The 19,634-nt window shown below is 42.1% G+C and overlaps 1 protein-coding gene across 1 annotated transcript; it reads right to left on the bottom strand.

Moving 5' to 3' along the window:
- Positions 1-504: 504 nt before the first annotated feature.
- Positions 505-19,397, bottom strand: stk35 (serine/threonine kinase 35). Its single transcript, XM_063464617.1, has 3 exons — positions 18,681-19,397; positions 16,065-16,874; positions 505-3,242 (listed from the first exon to the last, which is right to left on the bottom strand). The coding sequence occupies exons 1-2, from the start codon at positions 19,228-19,230 to the stop codon at positions 16,132-16,134; spliced, it is 1,293 nt and encodes a 430-aa protein (XP_063320687.1). The 5' UTR covers positions 19,231-19,397; the 3' UTR covers positions 505-3,242; positions 16,065-16,131.
- Between the last annotated feature and the right edge of the window lie 237 nt (positions 19,398-19,634).

The following is a 19,634-nucleotide window of genomic DNA, read 5'->3' as shown; positions in this document are numbered from 1 at the left end:
AATTTGCACCATCAATTCCAAAGTAAGTGATTAAGAGATCTGGTGCTCTAACAGAACATTGATAGTGTTACTGCAGCATAAATCACTGCTCACTGTGGTGAAGGGATCACGTGTCCCAGGAGCCATTGTCTCTCAAGGCAAACTGCTCCTGGGTGATTAAACATCAGGCTAAATGCAGATATTAAATTACTGGTGAATGTATAAAAAGACAGTTTTTTTTTTTCTGGTGGTTTGACAAAATTGTCCCGAGTGCCAAACGGTTCAGCTCAGGAAATGCCTGCTTGCATCCACGACTTCATTGTACTGACTCACATTTATTTTCACTCTGAAAGTTTTCTGCCCCCCAACTATAATTAAAATGCTTTTTTAAACTATCATTTCCCTAATCCCAACATTATATTACATTTGTTAAAGAATCTGTGATTTTCATCCAATAAGGAAGACGGCCATGATGTGACTTTGTAAACAAAATAAAGTTCACACGTAACACACATGATGCAGACATTTACAGTTTTAACCATTTATTCTGAGAATAGTTACATAGTTACAGAAAAACAATGCTTTCTTGGTTCTCTAATGGCTCCTGCCAGCTTTAGTTACAAAAACAGTATTTATGTAACAACATGTTAAAGAAACATTTCTGCACTCACTGGAAATCAGCACTAGAGGAATTCAAGATCTTACAACAGCTTGTGAACGGTGTGGCTCTGTGTGGTGCTCACATTGTGGCAGAACCATTTTGCATAGTAAAGTGTTTTAAAGTGGAATTGTTATGAGTCTCAAGAGAACTAAAGGAGCTGACTCGTACAGAAAGTGGCAGCAGGGCAGGTGTGTAAAGCCTTTAGGAATAACAGTTTGGTATCAACCTCGCCTTTAGTGCTTATAGAAAAATGAATGTGACCAAAACTCCTGAGCAGCTCAGAGATTCAACAACCCAAAAATTCAAAGGGAAGACTGTCTATGTTACGCTAGCCTATTGGCAAAACTCCAAACGTTTAAACTCACCACAAATTTAATAACACATTCAAGTTGTGTTAGCATTCACCACAAACGGCTCTCAGAAATGGATCCAAGGAATTAGTGTGGGTGCACTTCTCAGTATGCTTCACAACGAGATTATAGGTGTGTAAACATTACAAACATGTTTGTGACGCCCCACAACAACACTGACTCCCACTGCTTGGCCAGGCTTCAATCCGCCTTCAAACACTGTTCTTATGGAAATACTTTAAGCAATCCAATCTATGTGTTTGTGTATGTAGACTTGTGACTTTCTGTCACCATTTGTTTAATTTATTTCTTACCCACACATCTTCGTGTCCATGACCATAACCAATTAAAATTTGTGTCTGTTTCACAAACTGCCATTAAAACTATTCTGAGCTGGAGCTGTCATTGTTGAATAAAGACAATGTATTTATTGCTCTGTTATACAGTATCTATGACAGAAGACCCTGCAGACGTAGATGTTACAATGGGATACGTTGTCACTAAGCAAAAGAAAACAAAACAAATATCAGTGAGAGGTTGAATTAAAATAAGTCATTGAGTCTGAGGTAAAAATCTATCCCACTCAAAGTGCGTCTTGTATCACAGACTAAGATGAGGTTGCTACAGAGACAGTAAAGCTAGGAAAGAGGTTTCAGAGTGCAGAGAATGAGGTAGAGGTACGTCACAAAACACCTCAAAATCTACTGTATTATACTACCATGTAATACAGTGATGTGAAGCCCAAAGGAGCTCCTCGGGTCTATGCTGGAGTGAAGGCTAGAAGAGCTATCTAACACTGCGCTCTCCTTCTAAAGTTGCTGTGTTGTATTTTGCTCTTTTCCTTCAAGCCTCATGGCTTTATACATTTTCTGGAGTGACCAGTTTTCACAAATCAAGTCAAAAATCCCAAAAGTTTCCCAGGAGTTACAGGGGCTCCGATCAGCCAACCACAAGCGTCTGTCCAACCACAGCATCACTCGACACTGCAAAGAGTCTAACACACTTCAGTGGCTGGTTTGGGGAATTGTCTCCAGATGCTAATCTGACGTCCTTCTGCCATAAACGGGTCAGTGCTGCTTAGATATGACCCGGTACACATGATTCACACTGCACCATTCAAAAGAATACAGAACCATCCTCAGTATCTTTTAAACATGGATGACTACACGTTACCACATAGATGTGCTTTTCCATCAGGTGCTCTTTGGATTAATCAGGAACAAATGTCCAATAGGATCGTGTGAACTCCCTGCTGGAGGGTTGTGTGGAGCTGATACAGGCCTGCTGCTTTTCCTTCAGAGCACAAAACTGATCATATACGCACAGTGTTTCTCCAGTGCGACACTGATCACGACCCCGAAACACCTCGGACCTGTCAGGACACTGACAGGAAGAAACTCTGGGGGTGTCCTGTTGTGTCTGGCATTAGCATGTTGGGACGCCTCGGGCCCCGATGGTTTTGAGAGAGGGCCTCCATGAAACCAGACGTTGGGAACAGTGCTACTCACTGTGCTGTAGAACTGACCTCAATGTGATCAACATTAATCACTTCACCTGTCATTGGTTTAAATCAATGTCTCAGCTTCAGTTTCATGATTGTACTTCAGTGTTTGGACAGAGGGGGCCACGTTCCCATATGATATTAATGCAGCCTGGAATATTGTGTCAAACGCCACTGAAAGCAGAAGACGCCGTTGCTCAGCTTCCATGAGATGAAAGTGGTTCCAGTAAATTTCCTTCTTGGTGTGAACTTTCGAAAGCGACCCACAAAATAGTTTTAGAAATCAAAGTGCACTTTGTGTACATCATTGTTAAGGCACAAGGTTGCACTGGGAGGTGAATGTCAACCGTTTACAGCTACTGCTATCATTAGTACAATGATTGAATACTGGTACAGTAGAGTGCAATAACATACAGTAACCTGTGCCACAGTCACAGACCTTACACAATTAAGGAAGAACAGGCCTATACTGGGAAGGATGGGAACAAAAGTCCACCACTACAAAACAGACGCACAGTTTCAGGCCCAGGTCGCTCTCAGAGAAACGATGTGCTCCAATCGTCCCCAGTCCAAAGCACCACAGTGACTGTGTTGGAACTACGTGGAGTTGGAAGTGCGTCGTTGTGGTTTGACTTGCAGACTGGTCCAGACAGTTTCAGAGTGAGCGGTCTGTCACTCTGCGCTCAAATTATGATTGAAGATTCCTCACAATTCAGCTTGTCAGGGTCCGTTTTTCCACTGGAGTCGATACCTGTAGGACACACAGATGTAGGGACACAAAGAATCAGCAGGTCAGCATAAAGGAGCAAAAGTCATTTCAGAAAGAACAAATCAATCAGTAGCAAAGGTAATAATACTGTCACGATCGTGGGTCACTGGACCCAGTGGTTTGAGTTGTAATATATTTTGATGTTTATGTTTATGTTCATTAGATTATCTAAGTTCATTTCTGTGTTACCAATGTTGTCCTGTTATAGTTCATCGTTTCTTAGATTCCCCGGTGTTTAAGTCTCCCTCACCCTTCATGTGTTTCATGTCTGCGTCTCATTACGTTTCCTGTTTTATTTTGAAGAGGTCTGGTGTCCCATGTTCATTGTGTTTAGTTTCACGTCCCCTGATCATCTGTGTGCATTTGGTCTGTTTTCATTCATTCGTTGTCAGTTTGTCTTTTGAGTTCTCATCATGTGTCCACGCCTCCGTGTTTTTCCATGCTCAGGTTTTTATCATATTCAAAGTTTTTTTCTTTGTTGTGTTTAGTTTCTCCCAGTTTAGTTCTAGTTAGTTTCGCCTCAGTGTGCATCTGCCTTTTTGTTTTGTACCTTTTCCCCGCCACAAATAAACGGCTTGCCTTTTGTTAAATTATAGTTTTGTTCCAAGTGTCTGCATTTGGGTCCTCTTCCTCCCTCCACACAGTCTGCCAGTGCAAACTGTGACAATTATACTGATTAAGTCATCAGCAGAAATATACAACATCACTTTATAATCTAAAAAGTACAGCAGAGTGAACTATCACGTGAGTTTAAGTTAAACATCTGCAAACCTTCTATTGAAATCACCAGATCTTTTCCACAATGTACAATAAAGGTCACAAGATTGAAACATAAGCATGTTTATTCACATGTTTATTCGCACAGCCAGAACAGGTTGGAAAAAATTAGAAAACACAGACCTAGTTTAGTCAAGCCCGCCAGGTAAGACTCGTTTTCTTTTGAGTATAATTCCAATATAATGAATAGCTTTAATGCGTATACACTAGAGGAAAATTATTTGATACTCGTCTGAATTTGTAACTTTGCTTACTTCCAAAGAACAGTCTCTAATTTTATAGTAGTAGAGACAGAATGTCAGCCAAACCATTTGGGTTTCTTGGATTACACTCGACGACTTGAAGCATCACCTCCCTCCACAGATTTCCTGGGGGAGGTGGCTAAGCCACTCGATGACATTAATTTTCTTTAACCACACCTTTATTGCCTTGGTGGTATGTTTTGGGCCACTGTCGTGCTAGCAGACCCATCCACGACTCATCTTTGATGTTTTGACTGAGAGAAGTAGTTTCTCGTCCAAGATCTTATGGTACGTAGCCCCACCCACTTGTCACTCAAAGCTGTAAATGGTAAATGGACTAGCTCTTATGTAGCACTTTTCTACCTGAGCATACAAATCGCTTTATACAACATACCTCATTCACTCATTCACACAAGCACCTTTCTCTATGCTTACGTGCTTTCTAACATTCACATTGCAGCAGATACATTGGTGAGCATTCATGCAGATGCACTTCTATATCATACCTTCTAGACCCGACGTGGTATATTACCCGAAAGGTCTCGTCCAGATCTATCCAGTGGTTTGCATATCTCAATCTCCACATCGTAGCCACGACTGAGTCAGTCCAGGGTTTTTATACGATTGATTGCAATTGGAAAAACTTAAATTATGACCCCTAAAGTGACCACTACAGGATGTCACACCTGTGTTTTCCAAACTTGGTAGGCAGGTGCATCCTGGTACCAAGACCAGTCCACAAAGTTTGGAGACTCTGGTCCTTATGCTTTCTTGATTTATTGATGATCATCACATGGTAACCCCTGTGTAACCCTAATCCTAAAAATGGGATTTCGTGCTGCTTTTTTGTAGCATGCTTCACTGTGTAACCTGTAAACCTGCAGGTATTGTCTTAGGCTGACAGTAATCATACTGAACCTGACCAAATGCAAAACTAGTTTAAACAAGAAAAACACTAAAACAGAGAGCGAACAAGGTCAGTGGCCTCCACCTATAAAACCATTCCTGTTTTGGAAGTTGTTTCAATGTTGCCCTTGTTAATTTCATAAATTCCAAAGGACATGAAACTGATTAACAATGCCCTCCGGCTCTCTTCAACGATGCGTCTTTTGTCCTGCTCCCTACCCTCACCCCAAACCCCCCGTGGCAGATGGCTGCCCCGACCTGAGCCTGGTTCTGCTGAGGTGTCCCTTCCCATTGTCACCAAGTTCTTGTTCTTAGGGATTCTGATTGTTGTGGTTTTCTCTGTATTATTGTAGGGTAATACAGCGCATTGAAATGTAAAAGAACCCACCCACCACTTTAATCACACTCTAGATCTTGTTTTAACATATGGCATAGAAACTGAACATTTAACAGTGTTTCCTGAAAACCCTCTGCTGTCTGATCATTTCCTGATAACATTTACATTTACAATAATTGATTACACAGCAGTGGAGAGTAGAGCATGTCTTTATCCTGTCTTCCTTCTCTCACCCCAACCGGTCGCAGCAGATGGCCCCGCCCCTCCCTGAGCCTGGTTCTGCCGGAGGTTTCTTCCTGTTAAAAGGGAGTTTTTCCTTCCCACTGTCGCCAAAGTGCTTGCTCATAGGGGGTCATATGATTGTTGGGTTTTTCTCTGTATTTATTATTGTGCGATCTACTGTACAATATAAAGCGCCTTGAGGCGACTTTTGTTGTGATTTGGCGCTGTATAAATAAAATTGAATTGAAACGACGACTCCTGGGATTTGGCACTATATAAATACAACTGAACTAATTGATGAGATCAATAACCCAGACATTTCATTGACTTGAAGCTAGAATCTGATTAAAATGTTTCTGAGCAGTGTATTTCTTCCAGTTCTGAATACTCGCACAAACAGTTGTCACCATCTTGCTAATTGTCTGTAGCCCATTCAAGCATTGTGCAGGTCTCTTATCCCTAATGTTCATTCCTCTTTCCTGATCTCAACACACACGTTGAGATCAGGAGTATCTGACTGACAATCTGTAATCTGTGTATCACATGGGTACACAGCCAATCAGAACTCTGGCTGCTTTATAGAGGATCAATTACTGATTTTACTCAATGACGTACAAATCAATCCGTAACTTTTTTAAAATAGATGTTTTCTGGATTTTTGATTGATACTCTGTCCCTCTCTATTAAAATGAAACTATCAATGTAGAGACTATTCATTTCTTGACCAAACTTACAAATTCAGCAGCAGATCAACTATTTTCTCTCACTGTAATATGTGACATGCAAAATGATTTAGATCTCTTCTGAATCAAACCCTATAACAGAGGCGTTTCGTCTGAAGAGCCCTGCAAACTACTATAACGAAAAGAAATGTGCACTGCACAGGGATGCTATAGCACAGGCACTGAGGTCACTGGGTGCAAAAGTAGAACCGTGCACGTTTGTGTCTACCTGCAGTAAAAATGACAGCACTGCCGCACACAGCCATACTTCCTGCCGTTGGATGTGTCCAGGTTTGGTTCAGAACTGTGCTCTAATAATAGCTCACCGGCTGACATGCAACAGCTCAGGCTGGCAGCACTTTGTTCCTCTTTTCATATGTTGCATAACATCACAGCACACGCTATGGACAAAAGTGGATCAGCTTAGCAGGACGCACACATCTGACATGAGCAACAAATGTAGTTATACAAAGGGTATAAATGGGGGGAAATAGACAAGTACACACACAGTGCTAAGTTTAAGATTTAAGATGCTTAAATTATTTTACTTTGTATAGAGAAAGAAAATATTTCACAAAAACTACGGGAATAAAAATAGCATAACAATGGAACATAGAACAATGTGCATCCATAATGCCTGGCACAATGTGCAACACTTTCAGTCGCTGTTTATTTTTCAGATGTTAATTTGTCATATTTTAATATACTGTAAACATTTTTTGGTAGAAACATGTTTTCATATAATATTTAGCATTTTAAGTGTATTTTTTCTTCTTCGCTGTCTGATTGGAGCATGAGGTGCTGCACAGAGGTTTTCCCTGTGTGTTTAATCCACACTGGAAGTCAAATGAAGGTAGCATCGCTAGTTTTAAACAGCACATTGTGTTACCATTAGAGAAATTAAAGCTTTAAGTCTAGTTAGTCGTGTTTTCTCGTCCTGAAACTAGCTGTCGTTAAACTAAAAAGGTTAAAAATGTGAAACTCCACTTTCACTGAATTCAACATGTAATTATTCTGTTTAACGCTCTTTATAAGCAAGCGTAATAAAGAAAACAAGCCAGGTGGAAGCTCAGTATATCCTGGACAGAACTACGGCCTGCTGCCTCCTCTTGTTTTATAACCCAAAGGCAGACTGCCTCATTAAAAAGCAGCAGCGGAGACCGGCATCTTACAGGAAGTGGTAGGACTGCCAGAGGCAGCAAACACATACAGCAACTTTCTACTCTTACTCATCACTCCAAGCACTTTAAACTACAAGCCAGATTTAACCATACATTCATACACTGCTTTATCCTGCACACCTTATCTAAATCTCATTTATGGCAAATATAGAATATTCAAATGAATGCGGTCATCTATGGAGTGTGGGAAGAAACTGCCGTATCTGGATGAAATCTTGACACAGAATGGCCAAAGTTCAGACCAGGAGCTTTCTGCTGTGAGAGTTTTAACCACTGAACCATGATTTGACCACAACAAATATGTTGTTCTCTCATGAGCAGATATTTAGGATGTGAGTGATGCTAATCTGACCTTTAATGCTGCAATCCTCTGTTAAATGTCAGGACAAATGTTAGGAACTGTGCCACAACACAAGGAATGAGGGGATACAAACAACAGCTATGGATGAAACTGAAAAAGAAGCACATGATTTCCAGTATGCAATCCTAACATGGACTAGTATTTATAGAGTACTCCTCTACTTTAACTGATCACCCAAAGCTTTTTTTCATATGAAGTATTGGGAAAAGAACAGTGCAACCTTCTGATTGGCAGATGATCTACTCGACTTCCTCAGCCACCTTACAGCAAGTATTACAGATGCTGCTAAATGAGGAATGCCAGATAAACGAATGATGAACCCATCAGGTCAGTCATTGTTTCTGTTATTTTATTGTGAAATATGTGTAGTTCTGTTCCAACAAAGGTTCAAAACCCAAAGATATCAAACCGTGTCAAACCCTCTTCTTGTTGGTCAAAATCCTCACTTTCTGCTGACCAAACTGTTTCTATTTATTATTTACAAGTCAAAATGAAGCCACAGTTGGCAACATTTAACCAAAGAGAAATAAGCAGGAGACCAAAGCATGACAGCGCCACCACAGAGTTGTGAGTCTGTGGTTGATGGCATGCAGACTGTCAGCAGATTAACATCATGTAAAGAGCTTACACACCATTAGATCCAACACAGCTGCTGTGAATGGAGACAGCAGAGTGGAAGAGATGTGGCTCTATGTTATTCACTGTGAGAAAAGGTGGTTTGCTGGGCTGTACAGGAAGTTTGCCTATCATAAATTATAGACATCCGAGCCTAGAAGCAGGGGTCGGCTTGAGCTTTCAGTCTTTTTGCTTCTGAATACACCACAGAACACGGTGAGGTGCTTCGTTGTGATCACTTGTGTAAGAACTGGTTTTTGCAGTTCTTCCTCAGAGCCCCGAGGACCCAGAGGAAATATTTACAAGCGCTGCAGCCACTCAGCTAGCCTGTTTTTACAGCAATGTTACATAAGAACAAACCAGTGTGCTCATCACGCTTTCTCCCAAACTCTCGTAAAGACGGCTTCTCAGCATTTCTCAGCCGCCCTGTAATAGCCCACGCTTTCTGAGCCCGTACATAACATACTGTGCCTTCAGGCTGCTGTCCACAATCAGCACCCTCTCGGTTTTAGAGTACTAAAACACCATATGAAGAGTGAAAGCATCAAACGTATTGTCTTTATAGCACATAAGCATTCTTGTCCGCGGCAAGGACAACATGCTGAAAACGCTTGTTTGCACACAGCTTGTTCGTGCTCTCAGCTCATATGAAAACAAAAGAATTCCTGAAAGTAAGGACCGTTCGTGTGTGCAGTACAGAAGCTTACACTGCTCTGGACTGGACTGGTCTGGATAGCAGTGACACACGGCTGCACACAAGAAGACAAAATGTTCCCGACCAAAGCTCCCATAAGCCATCAACCAAAAGCAGCGCTCTCATCTCATTGTCCAGCAGAGGAGCGGGTGGGGGCGGATTAGGGGATGTCACGCACAACGCACATGGACATCAGTGCTGACTCATGTCACCAAATATTCCACCCCGGCCATCCGATGCCACCTTTCAAACTATGTCCTTTATGAAGACAACACAAAAACACATGTTGTCCATGTTGTATGTTACTGACCACAGCACAAATGACACGTGGGTGGAAACATTCTTACACACCAGCCTTGTGCATGTTAGTAAATCAGAATCATTCTCTGCATACGCCACATTTCTCTATACAAGGAAGCATGCATGCATGCATGCATGCAAGGCGCCTCATGTATACAAGCATGTTTTCTCTATACCCAATGTTCACTTGGGGTTCATACCCAGAGATGTTTGGCATGCAGGCACTGAACCACCAGCCTTCCGCTTAGCAGGCGAGCTGCTCTACCTCACCTTCAGGGGAACTGGAGAACGTGATGATCATGTTGTAAGACAGAAGCCTGCACTATAATAATATTTAATAATCTATATTTGTTAAATTGTCCTATAATCATGATTTATAGTATTCTGAAATGCCATAAGCCACACAATGCTCAGAATTAGAATGTAATTAATTGCACATAAAGAAAACCAGACAAAGGGCTTAAACCTTTGAGTTTAGATTCAAAGGGCCACCTACACATTACACTCACAGGAGCAGTCCAGCCATAAAGTTCCTGATGTTCAGTTTTTGTTGTTACTCAGCCCTCAAGCCTGCTTGATTTTATCCACCTGTGACAACAGAACTGAAAACAAAGTACTAAGATGGAGCATTTTTAAAGAGAAGGAAAATGCCATGAATCTCTCCTTGTATGTGGCAGCCAACAGACTGTATTCTGGACTGTCAGTGTAATCACAAATGTGAAGACCTCACTGCACACAGATAAGAAATGCTCATTTGAATCACACAAGGAGTGATTTGCCTATCACACATGACTGAGCTGGCGGCTTGTTAGCCTGGACTTTCCAGTTTCTGGCAGCCTAAGTGAGCCTCCCAGGTATTTACTAAGGTTGGAGGATATGTAACAGTTTTCCAACCGACAGTCGTCAGTCCAATAACCGACGATTGGTGATAAATATTTTGATTTTTAACTGACTTTTTGTTTAATTTTGTATCTGTTGTTTGGTCGAGTGTGTAAGCAGATAAACAAGGTTAGAGTGGAAAAAAGCAGAAAGCTTCTCGTTGTTTCCCTCCGCACCATTGTGGGTTTTTATTTCAATAAAATCTTTGTTTATTTCTGAACATAGGGTGCTGCTGTTCTTTTTTTCTGTTGTGAGTTTGAGTAAACGAACGTTTGGGCACACTCTTCAGCGCTATCATTTTTCCCATCGACTGCTTCTGTTTGCTAATAATGTTGGTCGAAGCTAACTTACTGATGGGCAAATAAATACATCTCTTGTAAAAACCATCAGTGAAACACTCAGCCTATCGTCGATATATCATCCAATCGCCCAACCTTCATTTACAACCATGTTGTGCGTCAAACACGACGTGGTTGTAACAATATTGTTGTTAAGTTGAGAAAATTTAAGTTGCATCAAGAGCTTTTTTTCCTCCTCTGTGATCTCCAGTTACCACACTGCTGCATCCAGATGAACTCATTCAGCAAGAAAACGCTGAGCAGTAACTTTACTATACTTTACTTTTACTCAGTTACTTTCCAAGTCTGTGCTCATCACTCAGTACTCAGACTTGTATACAGGCACATAGCAGTTTTCAGTTTTCCAGAGCTCACACTGCAAAGCTCATTTACCTGTTCACACACACATTACAGCATTTTATTCTTTCTACATCTCATTAATAGAAAATAAGACATCCATCGTCGTGCTGACTGGATGAGGGATCACAGATGGCCACAGATTCAACACATTGTGCTTTTCCTCGTTGGTCTGAAATTGGTCAGTGTGATGGTTTCTCAGTCAAACATGTCCTGATATCCAGTAAATATGCACAAGCAGCAAAAACCACAGCCTCCCCTTCTCTCTGTGTGCTTACAAACACTAATCCCTCAGGGTTTTCCACTGAACCACAGCCATGCTGTGAGCCGTTCCTGTTGTGTAACATGCTATCCAATCATGACGCGAGAGAATGAGGCCAGTCTGAGACAGGAAGCTAACACGCAGTGGCATCTTCAGGTCTGAGAGACCTTACGTCACAGAATGAGGTCTGTGACAGCGAACAGTACTGTGGAGCTGAATGCTTAATCCAGGCAAGTGGAGAGTTCAAGTTCAAACAAACAGGAGAATGATTTAGGTCACTGAGCATCGCCTGAACAGCCATTTGATGCACTACAAAAGGTTTTCATTCTAAACAATCTCACCAGGACATTTTCATGCACACACTGCCGCAAAAGTAGCTATTCTATCCTGATATTATGAATAAAATAATCCATAATTTTACAATGTTGTCCTGATATATCTACAGTGGGTAGGCTACAATGCTGTCCTGTTTGCAGTGCACGACACAGGGTGGGAATATGGATGTTATCCACTTCCAAAACAGGAAAAACCACAATATCTTTTCTTTTTCACGCAAGCTTTCGTATTAAAACAAACAAAGAAGAACAAAGCAGTCAGTGAGACTAAACTACAGTCTCCAACACTTTTGCAGTGCATTGGTAAGGCTTGATGCAGCTGCTCTCTATGCACTGTTCTTCAGCTAATATAAAGGCCACTTGAAGTGTGGAGGTCTGCAGCGAGTGAATGGACTGGTTCTTATATGGCACTACTCCACATGAGCACTCAAAGCTCTTCGTACATCCACTTAGTCACACCCATTCAAACATGCGTTTTTCAATGAGTAAGTGCTTCCTATCTACCATTCACAAATATCTGACAGTCAAACCTTCCTATTAGTAGATGAGCTGCTCGACTTCCTGAGCTACACTGACTCTGCAGAAAGTTGGCGACCTCGGCGTATTATGCACCGTAACATCGCCTGACCCCGCTCTGTGATTGTACGTGGCTTATCACTTTGTGGCTGAGGTACTGGCGTTCCCAATTGCTTCTACTTTGTAATAATAACAACAAGCAGTTGACTGAAATTTTCAAGAGCAAAGACATTTCACAGCTGGATTTGTTGCACAGTGTCACACTAGGATTCACTGAGCTTCTGGGAGCAATTCATTCTTTCACACGTTTGTAAAAGCAGTCTACAATCCAACGTGCTTGATTTTACACACCTGTGGTGATGGAAGCGACTGGAACACCTGAATTCAATTATTTGAATGGGTGAGTGAATGAGTGTATGAGTGTCTTCCAGTTAAGGTTTAAGCATCTCTCCACACTGCTAACAACAAACACTGTCACAAAGATCCAGCTACTGAGTAGGGATCAGCAGGTCTGAGGATTAGAAAAAACAAGGCTGATAAGGATTACCAAGCTTAGGAAGCTTTATACTGTTCTGTACCTCTTTGTAGAAATATCTCAGGCCAATTTTCTGATTAATCCAAGTAAAATTGAATTTAAATGTTTAAACAAGTTGCATAAAATTATTTTGCCTAAACGTTGTAGTCAATAATTAAGGCTAACAAACTTCAGGCTGTCTGGATGGTTACAGCACAACACCAAACACCACGTGCCATGCTGCAGGACCATTAGGCAGCCATTGGCACTACCAAACAATAATCAGGTCTGTCACATTCATTCTGCACATTTCTTCCCTCTGCTCCATTCACTCGCTTGCCATCTCGTCAAAATTGCAATTTTATAAGCTTCAATAAATGAAGATTACCCACCAGCAAAAGCTCCTTCATTGGCTCTACTCCTCCCTACTTCAAAACCACCCCTCAAATCAGGCGAGTCTCCTGAAAAGCGTGCTTATCTTGGTGCTGGGTTCAGAAGTTTCATCACTACTCTCATGCTCCAGTCAGTTCCCCTGAAAATTAACCGTCAAGGATTTGTACTTGGATTGGAGCCCCACCACAGTGGGCCCTAAAACGAGAGGCATCAGCTTTCAGCAGCCTGACAACACAGCTTAACGTATCCAACTGTGCTACTGATACCACGATGCTAGCTGCACCCTCGACCATTCCTCCGCTTCTATATCTAGGTCCAGGATGTCGATTTATCCAGCCCAACTGGCCCTGGCCTAAGTGGAAAAGTAACTACCTAATGCTGGTTGTGCAAACCTTGGCTACCAGAAGTTCAATCAAGCTTTTTGCGATAAATGTCTTTCACTTTGGAGGAATTTTAGCCAAGTTTTCTTTGCAGAATTGTTTAAATTCAACCACACTGCAGGATTTTCTAACATAAACGGCCTGTTTAAGGTCATCCCAAAGCATTTCAATAGGATTTTAATGCTGGACTTTGACTATAATCTATATTTTGAGTTTTTTGGAGGGGGGGGGGGTCACTCTGAGGTAGACTTGATGGTGTTTCAGATCATCGCCCTGCTGCAAAACCTAACAGCTTCAGATGGCTGCACATTCTCCTTCAGGATGTTCTGGTAGAGCGCACCATGCTACCACCATGTTTGACTGTTGGTGTTCTTTATTTGAAATGCTATGTACATTTTTATGTCAGGTTTAATGGGATGAAAACTTTCTAGAAAGTTCCACCTTTGTTTTATTAGTCGACAAAATATTTTCAAATATCTTGTGAATCATCCAGATGTTTTTAATTAACAAACATCTGGAAATGTGAGATGAGCCTTTGCATTCTGTTTGGTCTACAGTGGTTTTCAGCTTAGCGATTTTTGCTCAGTCTCTTTGTTATTGTTGAATTATGTTCATTTGTAGATATTAGTTGTTGGCTTATCTTTGTCTAATATTAAAATCTGTTTGATGCCGTGGTGTTTCCCACTGCACACTGATCGCCAGGGCACATAACCAGGTCTGAAAGAGCTGGGTAAAGTGGTACGAGTTAGGGCTAAAGCAGGGAACATTGTGGGGTTTTTAATCATTTTCAGAATAATCCAAAGTGAGATTTAAAAACAGGGATGTTACATATCACCCTCTTCAGAACAAAACTGAGCAGAAGGTCAGGCCAAGTTTTCACTGATCATAAATAAGCCAGGCTGTGTGTCACGAGAGCTTTATTGAAGAGTCTCTGTGGTGATAAAAACTGAAGTCAGTGTTTTCCAAAACTGTCAGGTGTGAAAACAAACCACATAAAACACATTTACTGTACAAATGCCAAAGATCCAGAAGGCTTATTCAACACTTTCTGATTCACTCTCACACTGCCCCCCCCCCAGACACACACAACCAGGCTGTTTGCCCTCAGGCCAGGGTTGTACCCCGTTTGGTTCCCAGTACTGATCACGCAGCTGTCTCCCTGAACCACCCTCTCCTCTTCCCTGAGGACATGGACACGCCTCCTCTCACCTACTATAAACGCTTTTGTATTTGTTCGTTCATTTTAAGCAAGATTTGTTTTGTCAAACAAGATCATTTCAAATGAATTCCTCTTTTTGAATACGGAGATATTTTTACCTCAGTTAATCCCGCAGTGACGTACGAAGCTCTGGCAAGACGTCAGCAGAAGTTGGGTGTATGTGAAGTGAAGGGACAGGTCTAGGACGTCACCTGAGGCTTTGGGTTTGGTTCCCATGGATCAAGAGATCAGCAGAGGGCAGAGATAACTGCTTTTCTAGTTCATTTTCAAAAGGGTCATTATAATTATAACTTGGCTCTTGGGTTATAGTTAGTAACAAAAAGCCTGTACCCAAGCCCACTGTGCTTTTTTTCAAATTCATCAATTCGTATTTAACGGTGAGTCAAACAAAATTCCATCACAGATAAAAGTGTTGGTGACCCTTATGTTACGTATGACAAACACAAACTGTACCAAAGCAATGATACCAACAATACTGACGGGGAAACTTTTCTATATGTATGTGGCACAAAAACACTTTGCCCTCTGCAGACTGCCAAATACACTGACTAATAACAAAGTCAGAGAAAAAATTATGAATTCATTATTTTATTTTTTTAATCAGATGCTGCCTAATTTGTCTTTCATCCCACAGAAATGGTCCACAAGCTACTCGACCAATCTTCTAAGATGTTGTTAAAATACTATTATGTCGATTTTTATTTATTTACACAATAATTGCAAAGCAGCAGTCCAACATGGAGACAGCTGAAAATTGCACTTCCTGCACGTTTTCTGGCCATCTCCGAGTCCTTCTAGGAAGGAGGAGTAATCAAACAAATAATGGTCTGATCCAGAATCTCCACGTCTTCATTGCTTAACTCAGCAGTTAAGAAATGTCCATTTCTTAAGGATTGTGTGCTGTAGCAACCAAGATATAAGTAAGCTCACCTTCAGTATGAAATGGACTGCCATTTCTGGTCTTATTGACCGCTCAGCAATTTAAACTGCCAACCACATGTAATCGTTGGCTCATATAGTTCTTTATTCTATACGATTTAAGCACTTTACCGTCTCTTTCCCACAGCATGTATTAGGTAAGTAAATGTTAACCTCTGCCAGGCCTCTGATTAACAAATTAAGTTGAATTTAACCAAATGATAACAACAACAATTAATCTTGGCATTACAGTTCTTCTGTTACATTTTTTTTGTGAATGTGCTTCCTTTCCTAACAGACAGATGAGGTAATGGTTTATAAAGACATGACTCTTACCTGGGAAGTTGAAAGGTCCCTTCTTTGAGTGGTCAGGGAAATAAGAGGCTATAGGAGGTGCTGTCTGTCAAACAGCACATGTGACTTGGTCCATCCGCACCTCCAGCTGGAGGGCGTCCGGCCGGTCCTGAGGGTTTACCGCAAGCATCTCGTGGAGGAGTTTCTTCTCCTCCTCAGACATGGAGCTTCTGGCCTTCTGAGGAATATGAAGCACCATCTTGGGGTTCTCCAGCAAAGCCTCTCCAACGGGGACAATTTCTGAGCCTTGCCGAACATAAGTACCCAGCAGTTCACGCTTGGACTCTGCATCAATAAATGTAATCCTTTCGATCATTGCCCAGATGATGATGCCCAGAGCAAAGATGTCAGCCTTGGCTGTGTAGTGACCCTCCCACACCTCAGGAGCCATGTAGAAGTCCGAGCCGCAGGCTGATGACAACCAGAATTTGTTTATGTTGACCGAGCTGTTCTGGACGCTCCCTCTGCCGCCTGCTCCTGCTACGGGATGTTCTTCACCGTTTTTGGAGGTCAGACCAGCACAAACCTTACTGAGTCCAAAGTCAGCCACTTTAAGGATAGGAAAACCAGACTTCTGTGAGATAAGAATGTTGTCTGGTTTAAGGTCGCGGTGGACGATACTGTTCCTGTGCAGGAAAGCCACAGCACTGGTCAGCTGGCGCATAAAGTTCCTGTTGGTCTGGGGGTCAGGCCGGCGGGACAAAATGTACTGGTTAAGGTCCCCACCATCACAAAACTCCATAACAAACCAAAGGTAACATGGTTCCTCCGAGTAGCCCAGGATACGCTCTCCTGCAACAACAAAGGGAGCAGATATGAACAGTGGGACGACGACTGTCAAACACCGAAATGAAGTCAGCTGCTGAGCAGTTAAACCCGGTCGTGCTCCGTGCCGTGACAGTGACCAGCATTGAAGAAATATGAGTCATTGACTCAAACAAGTGCAGTGCCATGTTTCACGCCATTTCAGCACAGATGACTTTTATGCATGAGAACTCACGTGCCGACAGTTTACTTTGTTTTTCTCCAGGAAAGAAAATTTTAAAAGTCAACTGCAAGATTCTGGTAAAAGCTACTGTTATGGTACACTGTGGGACCGTTTAAAGAGCAAGGGAGGGAAAAGTTCTGTCACTGGTTTGTGATTGCATGCAACAGATCACAATCTGCTGACACATTTGGCTGCGCCACTCAAAAAAAAGCTGTGCTTGAGGTTTCAAACTTCTAATCTTTTAGTTATGGGGACCTATGAGGACTGATGTGTACTGTATGAACATTATTAAAGCCAGATCAAACTGGGTACAGAGGTTTTTGAAAACTACTTTGAACAAAATCTTGTATTTCTAGTTCTTAAAGAATTGTTACCAGTATAGGCAGTTAAGACTTATCAGTTTACATAATGCCCAAATGATCAATATACTGTAGCTGCCATACACCAGTATTAGCTGACATTCTGTACAGGTCCTGGTAAATTACCAAATCAAGCTCTATTGACACTGGGAGTTATTTACTTTCCTCATCACTTCAAAGTCAATTACCTGTCCACAATGGTAACATTGAATTTGCTAGATTTTCACAGGTATTAAGCAAAGGCTGCACTCAGTTATCATGCTTGTGTCATGATCACTGACTGCATTTGAGAAACTTGTTAGGTGGATCACGACAAAAGCTGATGAGCCATAAAGATACAAATCAAATCCTCCTCACTGTTTCAAATCTACAAACGTTCTCGCTTCATCGCTTGATGGATCCAAGAGATCTCAGCTTAGGATTAATATTTTATTCAGAGAGCCTCAGTGGTGACACTTACATAACAGGCAAGCTATTAAAAGAAAACAAGACTGTAAACTGGGCCTGTTCAGAACCCAGCTTTTAACATCAGTATTAAGATGTTAGATGATGTTAAATTTCAGTTTGTAGAAGACACATTTAAACATCACTAAATGCATCTCTGGGCTGATAAATGTAAACAAACGATATGATAAAATAGTTAAAATTGCTCTGATCATATTAAGTTAATAATGTAACAACTCTGCCATTGACATTGCACTGTAATATTACTATTTAACACGTCACATTTCAGTTAACAAGGGCAGGCTGTAAGTAGTACACTGTGTTCTCTGTGAGCAGGGCAGCACCGTGTACTTTTCTGTGCCTTCTATAGGTAGTAGTGGAGTGACGTCACAGCAGGCTGCAATGAAGTTGACTTTAAATGCTCTTTAGTGAATGAAACCTGCACCTTTTAACATATGTCTACAGCACTTTGGTGAACCCAGCAGCATTCTCTTATTTGTAACGGAGTGTAAAAGTTCTTTGTGTTAAATAGAATAAATAATAAACCAGGCTCACAATACTGCTAACACTGCCTATCAGTAACTACCCAACTTCAGCGGTATTTAAATATGGCCTTTTGTCGTTTCTCGCTCTGCTTGGATCTTGAATGACACATCTCAGATGAGACATCTGAGGCTTTAACACGGCGGACCGTAAAGTTTGCATTTCTTAGGCCGGTAAAATCACCACGACTCAAGCTCCAACAGCAGCTCCTGTACTTTCATTACTGTACTGGTGATACTGGTCAGCTAACAGCAGCGTGTGTACCTTTGAGTGAAGTCTCCACGAGCCGCAAATACTGCTTGGATTTCTTGTTTCCGTGGCTCATCTTCTGGGCCAAGCCGTTCCTCTGCAGGACACACTCTTCCAGCTGGACTACATTCTGGTGTCGGTTCTCCAAGCTCGTCAAGGCCCAGAATTCGGCTAGCGCCAACTCCACTTTCTCCGGGGCGTCACACTGCAGCCTCTTCACCGCTACCCTGGCCCCTGTTTTCCGAGCTACAGCCTCGTACACCACCCCGTAGCTTCCACGACCGACCTCTCGTAGCAGGCTGTACCGGGGAGCCACGACCAAGTGGGGCTCCAATAGGTCACTGCGGAGGAAACTGATGGGGAAGCAGTCGTAGTCGTCCTCTTCCCCCTGCACGAGCTCTTTATGGTTGTTATCGTCCAGCGCTATGGAGCGCAGGACTTTGCTCATCTCTCGTTTCATCTTTCCGGCCACACTCCGCCTGCAGCCCCGCACAAAGCCGCTTACCTTGCGTCTCTTCCTCCCGTCGTTAGAATCCATAACTTCTTTTTTGTTAAAAGTAAGCATGGAGGCTGGACGTCTTTCTTTGTCATTACTCTACTCTGCACTACGCTACGACGTCCTTACTTCTATCTGTGTGCTTTGATATGTAAAACGTCTGCGTGCTAACAGTGAACACAACCGTGCCACATCGAAGCTGTACCAACTTCTTTGGCACGATAAACAAAATGTTCCAGTTCAGAGGGAACAGAGGGCGTGGCTTAGCGTGCAGCTGCGGTGCGCGCTGATTGGTGGAGAGAGAAAGTAGCTCGCGGAGATTGAGCCAGCATGCTGGATTTGTTTTTATTTTCAGATGGGACGGTACTCACGCGTGGGGCTGCTTATAGATAAGGCTGTGAGCTTCAATTATTCGCCCTACTCATACAGAGGGACCCATCTGTGGCAGATCCACGCATGAGTATTCCGTGTTG

Source organism: Pelmatolapia mariae, linkage group LG20 (assembly GCF_036321145.2).
Source record: "Pelmatolapia mariae isolate MD_Pm_ZW linkage group LG20, Pm_UMD_F_2, whole genome shotgun sequence".
NCBI lineage: Eukaryota > Metazoa > Chordata > Actinopteri > Cichliformes > Cichlidae > Pelmatolapia > Pelmatolapia mariae.
This window is presented reverse-complemented; position numbering and strand designations above follow the sequence as displayed.